General features: G+C 54.2%; 1 protein-coding gene across 2 annotated transcripts; it reads right to left on the bottom strand.

Annotated features, from left to right (window-relative positions):
• Nucleotides 1–607: 607 nt before the first annotated feature.
• Cdh15 (cadherin 15) lies at nucleotides 608–20,194 on the bottom strand. Of its 2 annotated transcripts, XM_034522816.2 has the most exons (14): nucleotides 20,033–20,193; nucleotides 11,581–11,736; nucleotides 11,026–11,181; nucleotides 9,509–9,653; nucleotides 6,961–7,121; nucleotides 6,374–6,502; nucleotides 5,820–6,005; nucleotides 4,359–4,612; nucleotides 3,437–3,579; nucleotides 3,079–3,318; nucleotides 2,600–2,839; nucleotides 2,365–2,501; nucleotides 2,064–2,228; nucleotides 608–1,160 (listed from the first exon to the last, which is right to left on the bottom strand). In XM_034522816.2, exons 1-14 carry the CDS (start codon nucleotides 20,072–20,074, stop codon nucleotides 960–962), a joined length of 2,355 nt encoding a protein of 784 aa, XP_034378707.1. In that variant the 5' UTR covers nucleotides 20,075–20,193; the 3' UTR covers nucleotides 608–959. The 2 variants fall into 2 exon arrangements, with proteins under 2 accessions (XP_034378707.1, XP_076772118.1); XM_076916003.1 differs by lacking the exon at nucleotides 11,026–11,181 and having other exon boundaries at nucleotides 20,033–20,194.
• Between the last annotated feature and the right edge of the window lie 2,897 nt (nucleotides 20,195–23,091).

Genomic DNA, 23,091 nt, shown 5'->3' with positions numbered 1-23,091 from the left:
CTGTGCTTTCTACTTCCTGGCTTTATTGCTTCCCTGGCTGTCCTCCTGTGGTGAATTCTACTGCTGTGGTGCAGTCACAGATGGAGTCTCTGATGGACAGCCTCTTCTTCCATCACCCCCTCTTTGACCACATTCCCAGAAGCACAGTTCCTACGGGGGGTGGGGGTGGGGGCTGTAAGCTGAGACAATGGACACTGCTGAGCACTTGAGATACCTGAAGCTGGAGTAACTCACACCAGGGCAGACACGTCATCCCCAAGAAGACCGGGAATCAGCAGGAAAAGTAAGGGGTGCTTGGTGACCTCCTCGGACAGATCCACTTGGATAAGGACAAAGGTAGACCTCAGGCCACCTTCTCTAAACTGAGGGCCTAGGGGGGACCTCATTCATGCCTCTCCTCCCATGCATGTGCACATATGCACATACACACACACACACACACACACACACACACACACACACACGCTCTGAACTCACCAGTTCTATGCCTGCCGCCCCTTACTCCCACCAACTGTGCTGAGCAGAGCCCTGAGGTCCCTTCCCAGGATAGACCTGGGACAGGGACCACTACACCTTCTGTGGTGAGAGTGGCACTGGGCACCCGTGGTCCACTGAACAGTGTGTCTTTAATTCCAATACACTCCTTAGACGCCTGCTTTCATACAGAGGCAAGGGTCACAACTGGGACACAAGGATGGGATGAGTCCTAGCAGGGTGACTGAAGGTGGCTTCTGCACTCCAGCGAGAGAGTGCTCCCTCTGGCTGCCTAGCCCATGCTCCAGGTTCTCCCACCACCCCTGACTCAGTCGTTCCCTGGAGCTCACAGAGATGACCTCTGCCTCGGATGGGCCATGCTGTTGGTCTTCATAGGGTTTCTGGGTGCATGTCCCAGGAGAGAGCCCCCGTGGTTGGGCCAAGTGGGCATGTCCACACAGGACACCTGCCCCTGGCTCTGGCCCTCACTGATGCCCATACATGTCTGCCAGCCGAGCAAAGCGGGGACCCCAGTCCCGGAGGTAGTCATAGTCCTGGTCTTCATCTCCCAGGCTGGATAGGATGGAACTCAGTGTCCCTGCTACAGAGCCATCGCCCTCGTAGTCATAGATGAGAGCAGTGTCATAGGGAGGCACGCTGGGGTCACTGTCTGCAGCCTCCAAGCCCTGTGGAAAAGTCCCACAGACCTCAGGACCACTCAAGCAAGCCGGGAGCCCTCTGGTGCTCAGCCATAGGCAGGGATAACTCTGCCTTGGGCATTGCCACAGAAGGAAACCTCTCTTAAGATGGATGGGCATGCAGAACATCTATCTCCCTGTGCAGAATGGGCTGGCAGAGAAGGTTCTACTTCTTTCAGCCTTTCCCCTTCAGGGTGGGGAGAAGCTGTCTCCTGTCATAGCAACTCTTCCTCCCGCCCACCCCCAGCTTCTCAAGCACCTTTCCATAAGCATCTGGCCCCCTACAGAGGCAGTATCTCCATTGGTACCCAGTCATCTTATGACCAGTACCTGCACTAGAATTAACATTCCCAAGGATGCCCCTAGTTTGCTGAGAGCTTTCTCTGGGCTGTGTGGGCAGGCTTGTCAATATAGGATGGACTCAGCCACCTCCCCCCCCCCCCCCCCCCGATCATCTTTGGGTAGACAGTAGTCACAAATGCGGTATTCAAGGTGACACTTTGTCCAGATGGCGTCAATGCAAGTGCTGCTCCTACCTCATCATAGTAAACACAAAGTAAACCGTGCAAGGGTACGCGCCCCAGAGGGACAGGAAACAGAACTGTTAAGGCCAGTGCTGGCTGGCCGCCTCTGGCCATGTGGCTGCTAAGGTTTCACTCCTACCCATAGGGTTTGAAAAGTCCCTGGCCAACCTGCTCACTCACCCTCTGAGACTTCCCTAAGGCTCAGCCAGGGTCCTGCTGGTGAGCTCACCCCCTGACATTCTGTAGCATGGGGACTGGAAGCAGGGTGGACGTGGGTATGTTCATGCACATGTGCATGTGTGCATACAAGCATGCATGTGCCCCATTCTGTGATCAACCCTCCCCCCCCAACCCCCAGGGCACCTACATCACTGATGAAGTTGGCGATATCAGATGGGCTGGTGGGAAGCACTCGATGTGTCTGTGGCACATAGCTGTAAGGAGCATCCCTGCGCAGGGGCGGCCTGCCCAAAGAGCGGCTGGTGGCCCTCGGTTCCACTGGGTGGCGCAGCTGGTTTATGTCGTAAGCATCCTGCGTGCACAGTAAACAGCTAAGGTCAGAGAAGGGACCTGCTGATTGCCAGAGGACCTTCTAGGAGGCTGCTGGGGATTCTGGGGACCCCTTCCTAGGGTTCCGTGTGTCTAAACCACCACTCCTCTCTCCTTACCTGGTCCTCCTCCCCGCCTCCTTGCTCATCGTAGTTAAGGATGTTGTCCCGAAGATCCTCTTGTAGCCCATGCAACAGACTCTTGCCCCGAGACTGCCCCCGGAACCGTGTTCTGAGCGCAGCAAGCAGGATGAGAACTGGAAGCCCAAGAGACTGGCTGGAGTGTGGGCGCTTAAAGGACGGAGGGGGAGGAAGGCACCTAGGACAGAGGGTGGGACCGAGGACCTTCACTCACCGAGCAGGACCACGGTGCTGGCCAGCACAATGACCAGTGCACCCAAGCTGACGCCTACACCTCCTCCTCGCAGCGCAGCGGCCCCGGGCAGGCAAGTGCCATCCGTTCCACAACGACACACGGTAACGTTCAGCGTTTGCTCTCGCTGCTGGGGCGGCTCCCCAGAGTCCTGGAGCAGCAGGCTCAGGCGATGCAGGCCTTCAGAGGCCTGATGTCGGAGCCGCAAGCGTGCATGGCTCACTGCAGAAGGCGTACCACAGCGTGGTCAGCAGAAGCTCCAGGGTAACCCCGCTCCCGCCCAGAGAGTACCTGAGTCATTGGGTATCAGTTTCCCCATCTATCCATTGGGTACTGTGGAAACTAATCCCAGCCCTGCCCGAGGATGTAGTCATGGCGATACATTCTATCGGCCTATCTCTTAGGTCCCAGGGTTGGGGGGGGGGATATAGGGGGGTGAGAGGGGGAATGGGGGAGCGCACCGTTAATCTGGCTGAGGCTCCAGTTCCGGCTGAGATCTGGTACTCTGGGGTTCAGCTGGAAGTGGAAGGGGGCCCCGTGCGGGGGCAGGTCCTCATCCGTGGCACCCAAGAGGAGGCCAGGGCCCTGGTCTGGTTCACTGCACAGACTGCCAGATGGAGGAGGGGCCAGTGCAGGGGCGTGGTCGTTGACTTCTAAGATCTCAATGGACAGGGTGCCCGTTGCTGTGCTGGGAGGCACGGCTGGAAGCAAGGGAGAGCTAATAAGCTCAAGCCCCACCCACACCCTACCCTGTCAGTCCACTTAGGGGAGCAGTGGGCAGTGGGCAGTGGGACAAGGACACCACCTGTTTGCCCTCACCATTGTCCAGGGCTAGGATGATGGCCCTGTACCAGCCATCCTTCAAGAAGGGTGAGGCAGGGCTCAGCACTCGCTGGGTCTGAATCCTGCCTGTGGCCCCGTCCACTTGCAGCCAGTCTTCTGGGTCATAGTCCTTGGAGTAGCTATTGGTAGGGAGGGGAGGAGAGGGATGAGGCTCCCCCAAGATGCCCAGACATGGGGTTGCATATCATATATACAAACATATTATCACATACACACCCATATGTCAACTGTGGTTGGCCAGCCTTCAGCCTTTGAGGCCTCCGGCCCCGAGCTAACTTTTTTTAAAAAATATTTTCATTTTATATTTTAATATTTTATACATTTATTTATTTGCACATGTGTGCACATGTATGAGCACCGTGACATACAAGAGATCAAAGGACATGGGGGAATTGAGCCTCTCCTCCAACCAGGTGGGTTCCAGGAAATGAACTTAGGTGGGCAGGCTTGGTGGCACCCCACTGAGCCATCTTGCCAGCTACCACCACCCCAAGCTGGTTATTAACGCAACCACACATGAGCTGTGCTGCTGCCCCTCAGTAGCTGGCGGTCTGTATTCTGCCTTGCTCAGAGCTGGTGCCACAGAGATATGTGGAACACTGTGCCACACTTGGGACTGGTGGTAAACATAAAGCTTTAGAGCTCTCTGCAGAAACAAGGACCCAAGACAAAGGACAGATAATAATCAGAGGCTGCCTGAGAACAGTCTTGGACTATGTGCCCTGTGGGAGCCCAGTCCTGCCCCGTGGGTATGGTCATTCCACACACACAGGGGTATCTGAGGGACTCAATACCCTGAGTGTGTATCCTCAGGGCTGTCCACCAATGGCCAGAGACACCCTCGGCAGTAGTGGGGCCACTGACCCCCTCCTCCTGAACCCTCAAGACCACACCCCACCTGATTCTCTGCAGCTGTTCTGTGTCAGGATCTCTGGCAGAGAAGGTGGCCACCGAGGTGCCCGGTGGGGCTCCTTCAGCTATGCTCGTCCTCAGTGGGTTCTCTGGAAACACTGGAGCCTCATTGGTGTCCTGAACCCACACACTGACCCTGGTCTGGCCTCGCCGGGCCTGAGGGGCAGCTGCCTGCAGCGGGGCCTCGTTCTGTACAGACACTCTGAGCTCGTACTGTTCACGGCTCTCGTAGTCCAGGGGCTGTAGGAGAGTGACAGAGACAGCTGAAATGCCAAGTGTTAAGAGCCTTTGCCCGAGTTTATCCAGAGAGCCCGTCTTTCCTTCCCTCCTTTTAAACCTTGACATAATAAAAACTTTGCAAGGCTCAAATATTAATGGGTGACAAGATGAGCTCTAACAGGTTTGTTGGGTGTGATACTTTCCTGTGTCTTTGTACATAGCTGGGCAGTGGATGTGCCAGCTGATGCTCTACAGAGGGTCTGGCTCATGGTGTCCTCCACTAGGCAGGTTTCCAGAGCATCGCGTAAAAACTTCTCCCTCAAGAGTTCCAGCCTACCTCAACTGTCTGACCAGTTTCTTGCAATAAATCTTCAAATGCACCAATAGACAAATACATCTACATATGTTGCTGTCATGTATGTGTGAGTGTATGTGGTGAATGTGAATATGTGTGTGTACTGGCTGGTTTTGTGTGTCAACTTGATACAAGCTGGAGTTATTACAGAGAAAGGAGCCTCCCTTGAGGAAATGCCTCCATGAGATCCAGCTGTAAGGCATTTTCTCAATTAGTGATCAAGGGGGGAGGGCCCATTGTGGGTGGTGCCATCCCTGGGCTGGTGGTCCTGGGTTCTATAAGAAAGCAAGCTGAGCAAGCCAGGGGAAGCAAGCCAGTAAGTAACATCCCTCCAAGACCTCTGCATCAGCTCCTGCTTCCTGACCTGCTTGAGTTCCAGTCCTGACTTCCTTTGGTGATGAACAGCAATGTGGAAGTGTAAGCTGAATAAACCCTTTCCTCCCCAGCTTGCTTCTTGGTCATGATGTTTGTGCAGGAATAGAAACCCTGATTAAGACAGTGTGTGTGTATGTGTGTGTATGTATATGTGTATAGTGAGTGAGTATGTGTGTGTGTGTGTGTCTGTGTGTCTGTGTGTCTGGCAGCTCTTCCTCTGGTAGGAGTGGGGACCATGCTGGTGCAGTTTTACTTGAAATTTGGACCACCCTAATCAGGAGGGAGCAGGCTGTAGCAATGGCATCCTGTGGCTGTTTCCTACTGCCCAGTCTGGCCAGATACCTGCAGTCAGCACCCAGTCTGTCCCATACCCTTGCCACAGGAGGTCGCCTAGCACAGCCCCACCAGGAAGGAATCCAGGGCAGCTCAAGCTGCCACAGGAAGACACCTGTGACAGATTCTAGCTGAGGGAATGCACATGATAGGGACAGGGCTCACCTTGACCACGGACAGCACACCTTCGTTGGTCTTGGGGTCTGTGTAGATCTTGAACTGCCCGTCAGGATCACCTTCCAGGATGGTGAACCTGGCCACCCAGTTAGGGGAACCGGGCAGGTCCTTGTCCTCCACCTCAAGCCGTCCCACGTCCACTCCACTGACAGCCTCTGCAGCCTCCATAAAGAACTGGGAGATCCCAGCCCGTTACTCACCGGCAGGCACATTAGAATGCCTAGCCCTGTGGCTCGGGATACCTTCCTGCTTCTGGCTTAACGCCGTTGCTCACCACAGCATATCTCACTGGTTTCCAGGGCCACAGACCCCACCTGCTGGAGCTGCTCCTGGATATTGGACCAGCTATTCTCCTCACACAGCAAGGGCCCAGGAGACTTACTCTGGGCTGAGGACCACGGAGCTGCTCTTCTCTAAGGAACCTCACATGTATCCCTGTGTCATGCTCCCTACTCAGGCACCGCCCTCCTCTCAAGAGTCCCCTCCTGAAACCCACAGACAGAAGGTAGCCCTAAGCTGATGGGGGCGGGAAGAGGTGGCACCTCATCCTTGGTGAACTCGGGGGCATTGTCATTGATGTCATCTATGGAGATGATGGCCGAGGCTGTGGCGGTGAGGCCATCTCCCGACATGTCTGCCACCTGCAAGGTCAGGTTATACACAGCTGCCACCTGGGGACAAAGTGACATGTCTTAGAAGATATGATGCCTAGAGACAACCATTTTAGGATAACAGCAAAGCCACCTACAGGCTTACCCCTTATGGGGTCTGCCCCCACCCCAGCCTGTGAGTGAGCAAGGGGTCAGTTGTGGTACCGGAAATGTCAGACGTTAGGGGCAGCAGAAAGCAGATTCCTGGCTGGCGGAGCCAGCTCGGTGGCAGGGATAGGGATACCCAGGTGCAGCTGCACAGGAGAGCTTCAGAGGCATCTCCCAGGCATAAGTGACTTGCTTGTGGGGCTGAGGGGTGTGTGTGTGTTACAGCAGCAGCAAGGAAGGACTGGACTGAAATGACCACAGAGAGGTGGGAAGGCCCCTCCCCACCTGTGAGGAGCCCTGAGGCCTGAGGAGACAAGATGTGAAGAACTGGTCCCCAGGCCCCCCCCCAGCTGTCCATGGTGCTGCCTCACCTCACGGTCCAAGCCCACTTGCACCGTGCGGATCTCTCCAGTGTGCTCGTCGATGCTGAAGAACTCGGGGCTACCCTGCTCCAGGATGGAGAACCTGAGGGCTGCGTTGTCTGTCTCTGGATCATCAGCATCTGTGGCCTCAGCCCTAGTGACGAAGGTGCCTGAGGGTAACAGAGAGAAATGTGGTTAACCACCACGGGGTGGCTGTGCCGAGGCAACCCAGTTGGTGTGGAGTGCTCCCAGTGTGCACAGATCTCCTAGGTCTGACACTGTGACCTCGGAGAAGGCAGCCTGCTCTCCGTACCATTTAGGTCACGGGGGCTTGCGGTGTCTATACCAGCCTCAAGTCCAGGGAACTCCCGCTGCCTTGCCTATGGAAGGTAAAGCATTGCAGGACCTTTCACGGCAGTGAGCTTTCAGCTGAGAACCGACGCACCTTCTTACCACATGCTGGGTCAGCACGTGGACCTAAGGTCCCAGCTCAAAGCAGTAAACACACTGGGGTCCTCAGACAGACGCCAGCTGAGGTAAAGGACACACAGACAAACAGGTACAGAGCAAAGCAGGTACCCAGCATCCTCCAAGGTGCTACCCGCAGGCAGCAAGGATCGTAATTCCAGGGATTGGAGCAATGGCTCAGAAGTTAAGAACACTAACTCTTCTTCCAGAGGACCCGGGTTTGATCTCTAGCACGCACGTGGCAATTCACCATTCATAACTTTAGTCCCAAGAGATCTGGTGGCCTCTTCTGGTCTCAAAGCAACTGTCATGCATATGGTGCACAGACACTCGTACACACAAAATAATAAAAATAAGAAATAGAACACTACAAGTCTACCCAGAAGAAGATAAATGTTTCACACACACACAGAGATGGGCCCTAGAGGACAGTGCTTGGGGGGGGCCAGTCCTAGCCTATCACTGTGGCACTAACAAGTGCCACAAGCACCCCATAAGGACTGAAGCTGGCAGGGGAAGCTTGAGGCATACTGAGAGACATGCAGTCTGGGCTGGGACTGTGAGAGAGTATCTTTGCCCTGGTGCCAGGTTTCTCCTGCCCACTGCAAAGGGTAGGAGTAGAGCTGAGGCCACCTCCAGGGTCTTGAAGGGCAGGGAGACAGAAAACCCTTGGGCATGCTGGCTGGGCACAGAGAGCTGGAAACACCCAAGAACCATGACTGCGGGGGAGCTGAGGTCAAGCCAGCCCCGCTCTGCACATGTCCACCTACACCAACCCCTCCCTGCTATACAGATGAGCAGCCCCAGGCCAGGCGGGCGGCTCCATGGGACTGTAAGGACCAAGCACTGGACCAAGCCTAGTGAGGTTGGAGGCACACAGGAGAGATGAGGTAGAAAGAAGAGTCTGGTAAAGAGAAGGAAGGAAAGGCTGTGGGACTAGAACACCTGACCCAACTGTCCTCTGTCCTTACAAACCCATTGTTACAGAAGTTAAAGCTGGCCAAGCTCAGTCAGGAGTCGCCACACTGGGCGGTATGCACACTGATGTAGCCGCCACACTGGGCGGTATGCACACTGATGTAGCCGCCACACTGGGCGGTATGCACACTGATTTCCTGACTTCGGTAACTGCAGAGAGTTCTCAGACACCGCTGACAGACAATGTCCAGCATCCGGTCTAGAACCAAGCAGCTGAGTGAAAGACAGAAACAGGTTAAACTGAGTCTCGTCTCCCAGCAGTGGGCAGTAGGAATTGTTTCAGACTTCTCCGTAAGTCTGAAGTCAGGTCACAGGAAAGGTAAGTAAACGTACACCCTCAGTGAGGTCTTGCAACATGAATAAATGAGACGGAATGGAATGAGCCCGAGTGGCAAACCAGGCAAGACTCTGTTTGTGTGCTTTGGGCTCCCTGAAGCTCTTGCTTAGGCCAGGTTTGAACACACACACTGGGTACAGGCAATAAGAAATGGAGGGTGGATGGGCACAGTGTCCTGCCGGGCCCTGCCCAGCCTGACTGAAGAGGTACCAGTGTCTCAAGTAGTCAAAGCCAGCCTCAGATTGGTTAGGTAACTAAATCAGTCTCCATTTCCCAGGTGCAAGGTTCACAGGCATGTGCCACCACAACAGGCTGGGGAGACTGAGACCAGACTGCACCTGAAGCAGCAGCCAGAGGAGGCATTGCCCCAGGCCATGGAGTTTTCTTTGGGGCATAAAACCACACTAGAGCGAGCTCATGGCCTGTGGACGGACACACTGAGTAGGGCTGACGGCTCCACTGAAATGCTAAGCCTCATATCACGCAAGGTTCACCACCATGAAACAGCTGGAACACACAGCCACCGGGAAGCCTCTCTGTGCAGATCAAATTAATTTTGACAGGAGAAGTGTGAGAGATGGCTTTCTTACACCCGACCTTTCTGATGACCTTCGACTTGCCAATCCTGCAGTGCTAGGGAGGAAGCTGGCATGCCAGGCAAGTGCACTGGTTGGGGAGGGGAGGCTATATCTCTAATCCTTTGGTTGTGGGGAATTCTGGGACTTGGATCACCTCAAGGCCCACCCCCTGGATGGGGCTGCATGCCCACCTCACCTGGGATGGCACCCTCCAGGATGCGGCCTCTGAACACATCCTGTAGGAAGACTGGCCGGTTGTCATTTTGATCCACCACAACGATCTCCAGGTCCGTGGGGTCCTCCAGGGTAGAGCCACCCAAGTCCAGCGCAAAGGCCCTTAGCTGAACAAACAGAGGGTGAACAATGTCTCTGTGGCTCCTAAAGCCATACAGAAGGAACAGCAAAGGCTGACACAGGTGAGGAACACATGGGCTAGAGTGTGTGCAGCGGGCATGCACCCTTTCTCTGAATAGAGCCTGCTTTCTCCTGGAACACAGGTTCCAACTTTCCTCTCTTCCCTTGGCTGCCAGGACACTCACTGCATCGTTGTGTGGATGCAGTAATGCTCTCACTAAGGTTTATCTCCCTTTCTCTGTGGATTTTGGCTCCTGTCAAATTCATTCATTTTACTTTCTTAATTTTTAATTTAAAACAATATTTTTTAGACAGGATCTCTCTGTGAGCCGTAGTGTCCTGGAACTCACTGTGTAGACCAGGCTAGCCTTGAACTCACATTGATCTGCCCATACCATGCCTGGCTTAATTCATTTTACCTTTTTGGAACAGGGTTTCACATGAGATTACAACATTTTAAACCTGCTTCTTTTCAGAGAATGGCAAGCACTTGGAAGGCAGAGACAGAGAGACAGCAAATTCAAGTGTAGAGATACACTGCAAGACACTGCGAGTCACACTTAAAAAAAGAAAATCATCTAATGGGTTCCTCTAGAAGAATGGCGTAGCAGCCTCTTAAGTTTGGAAGAATCTCTTGAGGATGTAAAAGAAATCTTGGCCCCTGAGAAAGAGGAGGTAGAAAGCTGTCCTATCTTGGGCCAGGATGCAGTCAACAGGGTCCTGGCTACATAAGGCTTCTACAGGTTTTGCTTCGTTTTATTCTTGTGACAGGTTTCTGCTATGTAGTTGAGGCTGGGTTTGAACTCATGATCCTCCTGAGCCTTCTAAGTGTCATATGCCTGTAATACTATTGAAAGCTCTATTTACTTATTTATCCATGTTGGGGATGGAAACCAGGGCCTTTAGATGCTTGGTAAGCCTGGCAGATAAAGGAGGTCCCAGGCTCGTCTCTTGGCCTTGTGCACACCTTGTGACTCGCACATCTCTTCCTGAACCCCAACACTGTGATGGTAGTGGAGGCCCCGTGTTAGTTAATCACTCCTCAGAGATCATCCCCGCAGCGGACAGTAACACTATTCAGGAATTCTTCATGACACACCTATCCACCAAACAGAACCTGGATCCAAGGAGAACTGGCTGTCATGTCAGCCCATCTGTTACAACGGTGCTCTGCCCTCCAAAAGGCCACCTACTTCATGGCCTCAAGGTGGCCCTATGCTATGTGGTAACATGATCCCAAACACCTAATCCTCTGATGTGGGTCTTATGAGGATCAGATCTGCTTCAGAAGCATCTGGCCTGGAGCCTGTCAGGTGGAGAACAGAGGTCTGAGCAGTTTGGCTTCCCACCAGGCCCTACCCTGAAGCGGTCGGTCTTCTCACGGTCCAGCGTGGCATTGAGGTACACCCTCCCAGTGAACTTGTCAATGGAGAAGACATTTCGGGGCTCCTCATCCACTCCAGGGCCCTGGATGCTGTAGATGACACTGCCTAGCTGCTGTTTGTCAGACTTGATCTGTGGGGGAGAAGTGGGGCTCTGTGAGGGCCAGAGAGCACCCCAATACCTTCATGTTTCACCCCGACTAGATGAGCAGACTAACAAGCTGCTCCCCTAAGCTGTAGCCCAGCTGCAGGGCACCCTGGGACTTGGCAGCAAGTTTTATTCTGAGGATGAAGAAGCCTGAATACTCATATCACATGTCTGTACTGGTGATGCAGTGCACACCTTCCATGGGGCATATAGCCTGGGGGCATGCTCACTGGAGTAGCGAGGTGCTTATGGCCCTGTTTTTATCCCACAAAGTGAAAAAGTCCTTTCTAGGCTAGCTCCTATCAGCAGATGGGGCTTCCCCAGATCTAAGAGGATCTTTAAGAAGTGGTGGAACCTATGGGGACAACCTATCCCCCCTCTTACCTGCACAAGCGGGTAGGGGAGGCGTTTGTGGTTCTCAGACACACTGATAGGTGGGATGACCCAGGCTCTCCTCACACGGCCTGAGGCTGATACCCTGCGCCAGGGGTACAGGATGCTGGGTTCAGGCTCAGGGACTGCCCAGGACAGGCCGAGGCTCTAAAACACAAATAGGGTTCCATCACACAGGGTACAGGAGCACTAGGATGACTGTGCTTGGCCCCTATACCACCTGGGGGTGTCACCCTGCAGGGTACAGGCTATGTGGGCTTGGATAGCCTCATCCTGGGGAGCTTAGCTCTCAAACTTCCCATATGGATGTCCCATGCCTGTCTCTTTTCCTTGTCTAGATCCCAGAATATAGGCTGTGTCCACAGGGTCACCAGATCCCCACTGTCGACACTGTTTAGTGGGTTGTTGGAGGCAATGTGAGGGTCTGCACTTTTCCTGGGGTCCCTGAGAGGTCAGGTGCCAACAGGGCTCAAGAAAGTGCCCAGGCAGCAGCTGGTGGGGCCAGGGACTCAGTCAAAAATGGTGCCACTGAGTTAGAGTGGGAGGTGACATGTGTCCCTCTTCAGCCTCATAGCTTGAATGTCACCCGTTAATGGTAACAGTGCCTGCTTTTATTAGAATGGACTAGGGAGGGGAGGGGTCCTGCCCCTAAGCATCTGTGTCCAACCCTCACCCAATACACATCCCCTATCCTCAGGGCACCCATGCACACAGCAGACCCTGTGTCAGAAACCTCCCTCTGCCACCAGGCCTGGGGCTTGATTTTAAACACGGCCACAAACCAGGTTTGGGAGCCTAAGAGTTGATGGCTCCTCTGCTGTAGTCAGCTGTGTGAACAGAGAGGGGCCATGCTCAGGATACCCCATCCAGCTTCTCAGTATTGCACTGCAGAAGGAATGCCCACGCTTCCAGAGCCCCGGGCGACTCTGGGCATCAAGGAGCAACTCTAAGCTGCTTTGCACAGTGGGACTTAGTGTCTGTGGTCTCCTTTGCTGGCCAGCCTAGTCTATAGCATGGGGCAGGGCCAGGGAGGACATGCCCTTCAGATGCCAGGGACTGGGCTGGGCCACAGCCAGGGCTGCTCCAGGGCACAGGGAGAGACAGGGCTTCCTGTGTGGCTCCACTGAGAGGCTGGCTGGGGAAAAGGGATGACCTATTCAATGCGCTACATGACTTTCATAACTGTATCTCAGTTCTGGAAACCCAGAACTCTTGAAATATATTCCATTCTTTATTGTCACACCCAGGAGGTTGACAGTGACCTCTACACATGCTGGACCAGTGTTGGCTCAGTGGACAAAGATGCTTGTTCCCAAGATGGACAGCCTGAGTCTCATCTCTAAAAGCCATATGGTAGATAGAGAATTGACTCTCAGAACTTGTATTCTGACCTCCATGTGATACGTACATGCTCCTGCCACAGTAAATAAATGTAATTTAAAAGAGAGACATAGGGCTGGAGAGATGGCTCAGTGGTTAAGAGCATTGACTGCTCTTCCAGAGGTCCTGGGTTCAATTCCCAGCAACCACGTGGCTCACAACCATCTGTAAGGGGATCTGATGCCCTCTTCTGGTGTGTCTGAAGGCAGTGGCAGTGTACTTAAATAAAACAAATAAAAAAATCTTTGAAAAACAACAACAACAAAAAGATCCCCAACCAAAACAGAGAGAGAGAGAGAGAGAGAGAGAGAGAGAGAGAGAGAGAGAGAGAGAGAGTCCAGGATTGTGTGACTTCAGACAGGGGAAGCCTCTAAGCTCATAGGGAACCCTGCGGACACCCATTCTGCCCAAACCCACTGCCACTACCCATTTATGCTCACAGCGCCAGATACTAGGTACTAGATAGTACCTTGAGGTACTGTCCTAGTTCTCAGGTGGTTTTCATCTCACCAGGGGACCTGCCCTCCAATTGTTCCTTAATTTGGAGGGATGATAAGAACCAGTGTTCTGAAGACGCTGGGGATGCCCTTGTATTACTGGCTCCATTGTATTTCTGAATGAGTCCTCACTGCAAAGCACAGCCTGGCAGAGGCTGCCATGGGTGTGGATGCTGGTCACATCCTGCTGGCTAGGAACAAAACCTAGGGCAACCTCATGCTTCCAGGATGCTGAACAGGGTACCACCTGGTCTGTGGAAGCGCTGGCTGCAGAAGGCTCTAGCACACAGGGACTGCTAGGCTTGGAAATGCTCTTAACATTTGTAGCCATCCCTGGCTGCATTTCCCCAGGCCCACAGGAGGGTCCCGGGCCAGCAGAGGGGCTGATCCTTCAGAATCCTTGCTAGCCTGGCCTTCTTGAGCCAAGGGCAGAGCTTGGGAGATTTCAGTCTCCACCTCAGGGCCATTCACATGCCTCTTCTTTACGTTTATCTTGGGGGTGGAGAGACACATACATGCAGCACGAATATGGAGGTCAGAGGGCAGCTTACAGGAGTCAGGTCTCTCCTTCTGCAATGTAGGTTCTAGGAACACACTTGGGTCTTTGATAGCAAACTCCACTACCTGCCTACCCACTGAACTGTCTTGTTGCCTGGTACATACCTTCTCCCCCCACTCTTCCCTTTTCCCTCTTGCTCTGGCCCTACTCGCTCCATCCCCTGCTCGATCCAGCCCAAAGGTTTTCTATTTATTAATTATATGTAAGTACACTGTAGCTGTCTTCAGACACACTGTAAGAGGGCATCAGATCCCATTACAGATGGTTGTGAGCCACCGTGTGGGTTGCTGGGATTTGAACTCAGGACCTCCGGAAGAGCAGTCAGTGCTCTTAACCACTGAGCCATCTCACCAGCCCCATGTGCCTTCTTTTTAAATAACTTCCTTCTTTAGAGGTTCTGTCCTGCAGAGAGATGCTTTCTAGACATTATTATCCTCTGAATCTGTCGAGTCCACAGCTGCAGTCTCAGAAGATAGGAAACAGGGCCATGCTTACCCTTCTGTCTCATTGCAGTTCATCCAGGTGACTACTCAGGGCTAGCAGCTTCCTTTGCTGTACTCAGTACCAGATGCCAGCTATCAGACCAATGCTTAGCCTTAGCATGGGTTGAGACGCAAGGGTCACCGTCAGTGGGGACTGCTGTAGTAAAATAGCAGATCCCTGGGTGGGTAGGGTTCAGACTCCCAACGGCCCTCAGCTCAGACGGCTCTCTGCTTTGTGGTTTGTTTATGACTTACATAGCCCAGGTTGGCCTCAAACTCACCATGTAGCCAAAGATGAGCCTGCTCTCCAGCCTTATGTCTCATATGTACACGTGTACCCTCTGCAGGCAAGTGCCTGGAAAAGCTTCCTCTTTGGGATCACACCATCCTTCCTTCCAAGGACAGATTCTTGGGCTGCCCGTGTGGAGGGGCGAGCACTGCGTGGTCCTCAGGACAGAGGAGGGCTGGGAGGGTGGAGGGCAGAGCCACCGCACACAGACATGCCAACACAGCATTGAGTATGCCTGCCCCAGCCTCAGCATGGATCCCAAGCTGTCAGTATGCCATCATTTCCTCGGTATCACCACGGTTATTGGAGGGAAGCCTGCCCCTGACTACGTCCCTCAGGATGACAGGCAGGACTGCAATCAGGAGCGCCAAGGAGATCCCCTCATAGCTTTCGTGCTAAGTGTTCACTGTGTGTCCATACCTAGGGAAACCCCCACATGGGGTTTCCTCAAGCGAGGGAACTAAGTCCCTGGCAGGGACCAGAAAGCAGGTAGCCAGTTTCTCTCTGTCAGCAGGTCACATGGAGGCTGGAGTGATGGCTCAATGTTTAAAAGCAATTATTGCTTTTATAGAGAACCAGGGTTCGATTCCCAGAACCCACATGATGGCTAACAGCCATCTGTTGTAACTCCAGGCCTGGGGGCGATATCTGACACAGTCTCCTGGCTTCGTCCGGTACTGCATTTATATGGTGGTATATACACTTACACATACACCAGGCAAATCACGTAAAAAGAAATGTTGTAAATTATAAGGTTGTGTGAATGGCACTTACATCCAGGGAGGCTGGTGGGACTGAGCCATACGGGCACCGCCTCCTCCCCAGAGCCCAGCGGCTCGAATGGTCCCCCATCTGCTCACTCCATGAAAAGTGGACAGCTTCTCTCCCAGTTTCCCTCCTTGGGGACTTGCCTGCTGCCTACCCAGGCCCCCTGGCTTCTACTTCAGTTGGATCTGTGGAGCCTCCATGGAGGCTGGCTGGCGGTCACAGGAGGGAAATACAATGGCTGACTGGGGGTGAGGGAATGCTCTAAGAGCAGCAGAAAAAGAGCAGCCAGCCAGCCAGGGGGCCACTTAGATTTTGGCCTCTCCACATCTCTTCCTGCAGCACACTTGGATGGCCAAGGCTCAGGAAGGTACTGGCCCTGTGGGCACCTGCATATAACCTGCTTTGAGATCAAAGCCTTTGGCGCCATCTCTGTTGTTTGCCGTTTCCCAGCCCGACTGAGTCACCACGCCGGGAGCCCCTTGTTTCCATCCTACCAGTGAGGACCTCAGCCACCTACTCCACACACAGCCGCTCCTGGCAGCAGAGGCCAGCTGCAGTAAAGTCCTGTCACCCACTTAGTTCTAGAGTCCAGAGAGCAGAGGACCCTGTTCAAGACAGCAGGGTAAGTGTGGAGGGACCGGAGTCCTGCCTGGGCATTTCTGTCCTCACAGATGGCACCTTGGCCTTAGAACCTGCCAAGGCCAGCATGCAGAGACACTTCTAGGTCAGGGCAGTGTCCCTACCAGGCACACACCTGTCTGCCTGGCATGGAGAACCTGGGACACAGCCTCCATGGACACAGGGACTTTTTGCCCGAGCTTGGTGGCAGACTCAGATGCACCCGAGGGGCTGCTTTGGAGGACGTCTGGCTCTGTCTTCCTCCCCTCAGGATAGCGTGTGGGTTGGGATCTAGGGCTCTTTGTGACACCGAAGCCTGGGAGAAGGGAAGCACCTTTCTTATAGCCCCGAGACGTGTCTAGAGAGGCTGAGCCATTTGCCCACAGTTGGCACCAGAAGGCATGCCGGGCTGATGTCATCTGTAGTGTCTGCCCTGCCTTGGGAAGGCCTGTTGAGAATGGGATTCCCAGGCCCTTTGAAGCCCCCATGGCCTGGGAAGAACTTCCTCCCACCTCCTAGTCCTGCTGCCTCCATCAGCTGCCCCAGCCAGTGCCCACGGGCTTGGCACTCACTGGGTGTGGTCAAGGCAGGGCCTGGGAACCTTGGGTCCCTGGCCTGTCCACAACCCAAGTTCACGAGGTCACAGAACCACAATGTCTTAGCAGGGCCCCGTGCCCAGATCAGAGGCTGCAGGGGTATGAGTGGGCGCCCAATGGGCAGGCCACAGCCAACTTCCGGCTCTTGGGAGGCATTTGTGTAGCCTAACCCATGGTCTCTCACCCTGCCCACTTCCCAGAAGACGTGGCAGGCGGGAGGCAAGGCTAGGGGCCTCCTTGGGAAGCTAGGACACCTGGTGTTTAGGACAAAGCCACATGGCCACAGCTGGCTCACAGGCTCCCTATATCCAGGACAGAGGACAAGGACGAGGCACCTGGAAGGTGATTTTGTGGAAGATGTTCCTACACGGTTCACTCCTCTGTTCCCCATACCAGTTACAGAGTCTTCCCACAGTATATACCCAATATGCTTCACCTCATCCCAGGCCTGCTCTTGGCCAAGGACCAACCCAGACAAAAGTTGGAAAGTTCTAGACATCTGAAGCCAGTGTTCTGAACCCATACTCCTCAGCCAACTACCCTCTGGGGTCTTTCCTGACCCCCTCCCAACCCCAAAGAGTTGAGGGGGACCAGGGTCCTGCTATGCATGCAGTATGTGCTTTGGCCAGGCAGGAGATTTACCAACAGGAATAGCATCATCCATTGCTAGTGGCCAAGGAGAAAGCTGTCTGGCGCTGGTGCACTTCCCTGCACTGACCCTGGGCAGAGGTTCTGGTGACAGGGAGAGGGGACTGACTGGGAAGACACAAGTGCCCTAGCCACAAGGCCAAGGAGTCTGTTCCATCTTAGCAGAGCTAACAGCCTTTGGGTGGAGGGCAGGAAGCCCCTGCTTTGACTTCCCACAGGCTTCTCAGGCCTGCGCAGCTCCCACAGGCTGGAATCCACGGCCACCTCATTCCTGGACAGCCAGCATGTCAGGAATGAGTCCAGCTGTTGGCCTGGCCTAGGGTGGCCCACATTCCCACTGTGGGACCACCCTGTCCAGCTGCTGCAGTCATCAGGGGAGAATGAGGAGGGGGCAGACAGGCAGCTGTTCCTGCCGATCAGACTGGTCCTGCCTGCCTGCCAGCACAGGCTGGGTACAGAGCTCAGACCATGAGCACCCTGCCTCCAGCCTGAGTCACTGCAGGCTGCAGGCTGGACCTGCTAGAGATGAGACCCTTTCCCAACATCAGTGACTAGTCCCCCAAAATACTGTTGCCACCCATCTTTCTTTCAGACGCCATGTGGCTTCATTGGTTCCTAGACAAAGGGGCTGAGGGGGTCATCTTTATGAGTACCAGTGCTAACGTGTGTGGATGATACTGGGATTAGACCCTACGTCTCAAGCATACTTAGCAAGTCTTCTACTGGCTGTATCTCTGGCTGCTTTTATTTTTCTTTTGAGGCAAGGTATTAGTAAATTGCCCTGGCTGATCATGAACTTGTGATCTTCCTGGGCAGCCAGAATTTGAGGCCTGGTGGGGACCAGTTTAAAATATAATCCAACCCTCTGGTGCTGCCTTGGAGTTTGGGGAAACTCAGACTCCAGGGGGAACCTCCATAGGGAGGCGATGGAGCGAGGTGTGAATCCATGCACAACCCACTTCCAACCGCAAACGGAGGAGCCCCAGACAGAGCTGCTGGGCCAGGGTGGCCAGGGAAAAGCCCAGTGAGGAAGCAGGAAGGACCAGACGGCAGCCTCAGGACCCCGGTGTGTGGACAAGAGCAGACAGAAGCGAGAAAGCTGGGGGGAGGGGTACATTTGGGGGGTAGGAAAAGATCCCCTTGCACTGGAGCTAATTTGAGTGCTGCTGTAAAGTAAGTTCAGAAGGCCAGGCTTGGGGGCGTGTCCTTGCCCCCACCTGACTGCTGGGGCCTCCAGATGCCTGGAGGAGGGGTATTGTGCAGTTGCCCTAGTGCAACAGAGAGGGGAGGCTTGGGGAGGGAGGGGAAGAAGAATGCTACCCAACACTACCTATCCTCCAGTCTTTGGGGGTGCTGGTACCCAGTGCTGTTATTGTAGCCAGTGTGGAGTGGATCCCAACCCAGGGTATGGAGGGGCCTCTGATCGGTCAGGACATTATGCACAAGACTGGGGTTCTATGTAAGGTCTGGAGGGGTGCTGGGTCTTAAGTAGCCTAGCAGCTGTACCCACGTAAAAGAATGTGGGCCCCCAAGGCCGGAGTGTTGGTGGTTGGAGACTAGGACTGATGCCCCAGGGCCAGCTGCTAGAGGGTCTTTCTGGTCAGGCTCCCGTCAGCTGCCAAGAACTGAAACTTGAGCTGAGCTGCAAGGCTTGTGGGAATTTGAGGGGACCAAGAAAGTCCTGAAGTGTGTTCCCGGAAGGGAGGGACCCCCCACTACACACACATGCAGTGCTGGCTGACTACTCTCCATACACAGCAATCCTTTGTGCTTGCCACCTGTTGCCTCTGGGGCCCAGAGGCTGGCCACGACCTCATTGCCCATCTCTGTGGTAGGGGACCCTGGCAGGGACCACAGAATCTACATCCCCATCTGGGCCAGTCCAGGACCATTCAGCAGCCTATCTGGGGAATGCCAACAGCAGGAAAAACTGGGGACCTGGGCTTTACCCACCCTTCCTTGTGCCATGTTAAGACAGGGTACTAGAGACTGGATGATCCTGGGGACCACAGGTCACTACATATCCAGGTGGATCCAGGCACAGCCGCTGGCCTGCTCAGGTCAAAGGCAGCGTAAACTGAGTCTGTGTTGCTCTGCTCTGGCCTGGAGTTACTTTCTCTGGATTCCTAGGTCCTGAAGGGAAGAGTTGCAGCCACTCCAGGACCATTGGGCAGAGAAAGACTCAGGCATCACCAAGACCAACCAGGGGCGTACGTTCCACAGATGCTGGGACTTCCTGTCCCTTCTCTCTGCCTCATTCTCTGGCATACAAAGATCTCTCAAGACTGGCCACCCTTAGGCTCTGGGAGGCTCCAGGAGGCACTCGTGGTACACTTCCAGACTGAGGGGACAGTCCGATGGCTGCTCGGGTGCCTCAGAGATGCTCTCCAGTCCTGAACCATTTTACTGGTGTGCAGGTCAGTCACTCCCCCTGGAAGCCCCTAAACACAGAACACCCCTTCCTACAATACATCAGAGAGTGTGGCCCACCCTGGACACTGCAGGCCGCAGCTCTCAGGTTCCCCCAAAGACACTCCAGACCAGTGGTCCCAGGAAAGCTAGCCCAACAGCTAGAGGAAGGGATGCCACAGGGTTCAGAAGCTTACCTGGGCAAGCAGCCCGAGGGCGAAGAACAGAGCAGAACCCATTGGGGCAGCGGCGGAAGAGCCAAGGACTGGGCGGCCAGTGGGACGGGCAGTGGCGCTTCTACCCCCACGCTGAGAGCACTGGGCTGAGTGACAGCACAAGTGCTTGGGGAGCAGGCCAAGGGATGGCACGTGTGTGATGGGGCGGAGCCAGGGCGGGGTCTGGGCAGGGCTAAGGCTGAGTGACAGCATGGGCAGGGCTAAAGATGAGTGACAGCACATGTAGGTGGACCTGGATAGCCTCAAGAGTGTGTTATTAAGGATGCCAGGCAGGGCCAGAGTAAAGTGACAGGGCGGGGCCGGGGATCTTTGTGTTATCGCCTAAACAGAGTCCTGGGGGAGTTAGGAGTGTCCTGGGAGCTCGCTGGCCCATGGAAGGCTGAGTGAAAAGTGAGGAAGACTGGAGTGTGGCCTATTGTTGAGGGTTTTGAGGCCACGTCTCACCCCACTGGCAAGCCTCGCTTTGGCCAGAGCTCCTTTTCCTACCCCTGCATCTACCGCCACTCCGCATGCATGTCGCTGCCACCGTGATTTTGTGGGATATCTTCTTTGCAATCGCTTCTGGATGTTCCTCCATGACATCAGCTGGACCTGGTTGTGATCCTTGTGGCCATGTAGGGCAGACTGGCTTGCACTGAAGAAGCCAGGAGAAGTTACTGTATCCAAGGCTCAAGACAGGAAGAGAGGGTACCTGGTTCCTGCCAGCTCTACTCCACTGTTCCGGACAGACCCCATGTGGAGACTTGGTTGATTTATATACATTATTGAGGTCCCAGACCCTGAAAAGAAGGAATAAAGGCTGCACTAGGCTTGTGTCCAGGAGATCCATATGCTACCTGAAACCCATCTGCCCAGCCAGAGTTCTGAGCCCTGTCCCCCAGGCAGTGTGGCCCAGAGACTCCAGGCTGGTCGAGGCTTCTTCTCCTCACTCTCTCCCACAGGCCCCCGTTGGTCCAGTAAATCTCCATAAGCTAGAGGCTTTCCAACTCGCCAGTGCTCACACCCATCTGACCCTATGCTGATCCAATCCCAACAGATCTGTACCAGCCTTCTCTGTCCAGGGGCCTCTTGGTCCACCACAATACCCTTCCCACCATTCTGTCCCCACAGCTGTTTTCACACACAACTGTTAGTTCACCTCCAAGTGTTCTTTGTTCACCCTGTAACTCCACGGTCACCTTCCTTGAGATGCCTTGCCTGGAGCACACCTTCCTTCCAATGTTACTTAGCAAACTCCTATTCATCCCTCAATGCCCAGCTCCACAGATACCTTCAAGGGAGCACCATCTCAACCAAGGCCGTTCCTCCTCTCACCTCTTGGTGGGTGCAGCCCTTATATGATTGGCCTTATATGTTGTCCTCTGGACCTAGAAGAAAAACAGAAAGAGGGAGGGGAGAGGGGAAGAGTATGGGGGAGATGGGGAAAGAGGGAGAGAGAATAATTCCCACACAGGATCCTGCAGACCACTGAAACCCATGAGAATACACCTCTGGATGTGTCAAGTATTTCCATAAAGGTTTAGCAGCACAGAGAAGACCCACCCCGAGTGTGGGCATCACAGTCCCATGAGCTGGAGTTCCAGACTGAGAAAAAGGAGAGACAGACTGGGCAGCTGCACCATTAGGGTTACTATTGCTGTGGTGAAACCTCATGGCCAAAGCAACTTGCTGGGGGGGGGAAGGGTTTATTTCAGCTTATACTTCTAGGTAGGGAAGAAACTCCAACAGGGCCAGAGCGTGTAGGCAGGAGCTGATACGGGTTCAGGAGGGAGTAGAGCTTACTGGCTTGCTCCTTCTTATGGAGCCCAGGAGCGACCCCACCCACCTGGGTCTGCCCCCATCAACCATTCATTACAGGCCTGGCTGCAGCCCCATCTTCAAGAGGCATTTTCTCAGTTAGGGTTCCCTCCTCTCTGAGGACTCTAGCTTAGGTCCGACTGACACGGGGGAGCCAGCACAGCAGTGCTGCTCACATCGGGGTCCCTGGACCAGCCTGAACCAGCATCTGCCTTTTGATGCAGATCAATGGTCTTCAGGATGGATCGACTATTCCTTCTTTTACAGTGTCAGGCATTTTACCGCAGGGACAGGACAGAGCAGGTGTGACACCATCTGTGCCTGGGGGGTGGCCAGACTGCAGAGGGGGAGCAGCAGCCTTAGTATTGATCTCTCCCACACATGAGGGGGTGGGGGGAAGAGGCCCCTTCAGGAGGACAGCCCCTTAAGGGCTCTGATGGTAACGTTCTCTAGATGCCTGTGGGCATCTACCCTTTAAGTCTCTTTAGGACCCTTTAGGTCCAGGAGTAAAAAGCACCCCACCCTCCACCTGGGAAGACACTCGGGGAGACTCGCCCCTGCTTCCTAGTCTTGCTTTAATTCACTGCCTCAGATTCAGGCCAATCCCTTCTTTGGAGACGTCTCTAAGGCCCAGGGCCAAGGACCAGTCTGTGGATAGTAGAAAGAGAGTGCTGGGCTCCCCGGGTTTGTCTGTTTAAAGATTTACTTATTTATTTTACGTGTATGACCACACTGTTGTAGGCTACCTTCATGCACACCAGAAGAGGGCACCAGATACCATTACCGATTGTTGTGAACCACCATGTGGTTACTGGGAATTGAACTCAGGACCTCTGGAAGAGCAGTCAGTGCTCTTAACCACTGAGCCATCTCTCCAGCCTCTCTATGCCCACTGTCAAGAGATACATCCACTCAATGGAAAAGAAGCAGGAGAGGGAAGCCCAGCTTGGCCATGAGAGAGTATTTGAGGGTGGTCAGGGGCCAACCTGGGGCTTATCTTTGGTTAAAGAATTTTCAAGGCCAGGATGACACAAGCTTTTAATCCCAGGACTAAGGTGGCAGAGGCAGGTGGATTTTTATGGGTTCGAGGCCAGACAGTAGGGTCAAAGGCCCAAGCTCAGTTCTGGGGCTTGAAATCCCATCAATCCCTGAGCTCAAAAATCCTACTAATTGGGCTGGAGAGATGGTTCAGCAGTTAAGAGCACTGACTGTTCTTCTGGAGG

Source organism: Arvicanthis niloticus, chromosome 18 (genome assembly GCF_011762505.2).
Source record: "Arvicanthis niloticus isolate mArvNil1 chromosome 18, mArvNil1.pat.X, whole genome shotgun sequence".
In the NCBI taxonomy this organism is placed as follows: domain Eukaryota; kingdom Metazoa; phylum Chordata; class Mammalia; order Rodentia; family Muridae; genus Arvicanthis; species Arvicanthis niloticus.
This window is presented reverse-complemented; position numbering and strand designations above follow the sequence as displayed.

Coding starts and splice junctions, on each gene's coding strand:
- Cdh15 (XM_034522816.2), bottom strand. CDS start 20,074: ATGGGTTCTGCTCTGTTCTTCGCCCTCGGGCTGCTTGCCCAG. Junction 11,737..20,032: donor CCCTCGGGCTGCTTGCCCAG/GTAAGCTTCTGA, acceptor TTTGTGTTTTAG/AGCCTCGGCCTGTCCTGGGC. Junction 9,654..11,025: donor AGAAGACCGACCGCTTCAGG/GTAGGGCCTGGT, acceptor CTGTTTGTTCAG/CTAAGGGCCTTTGCGCTGGA.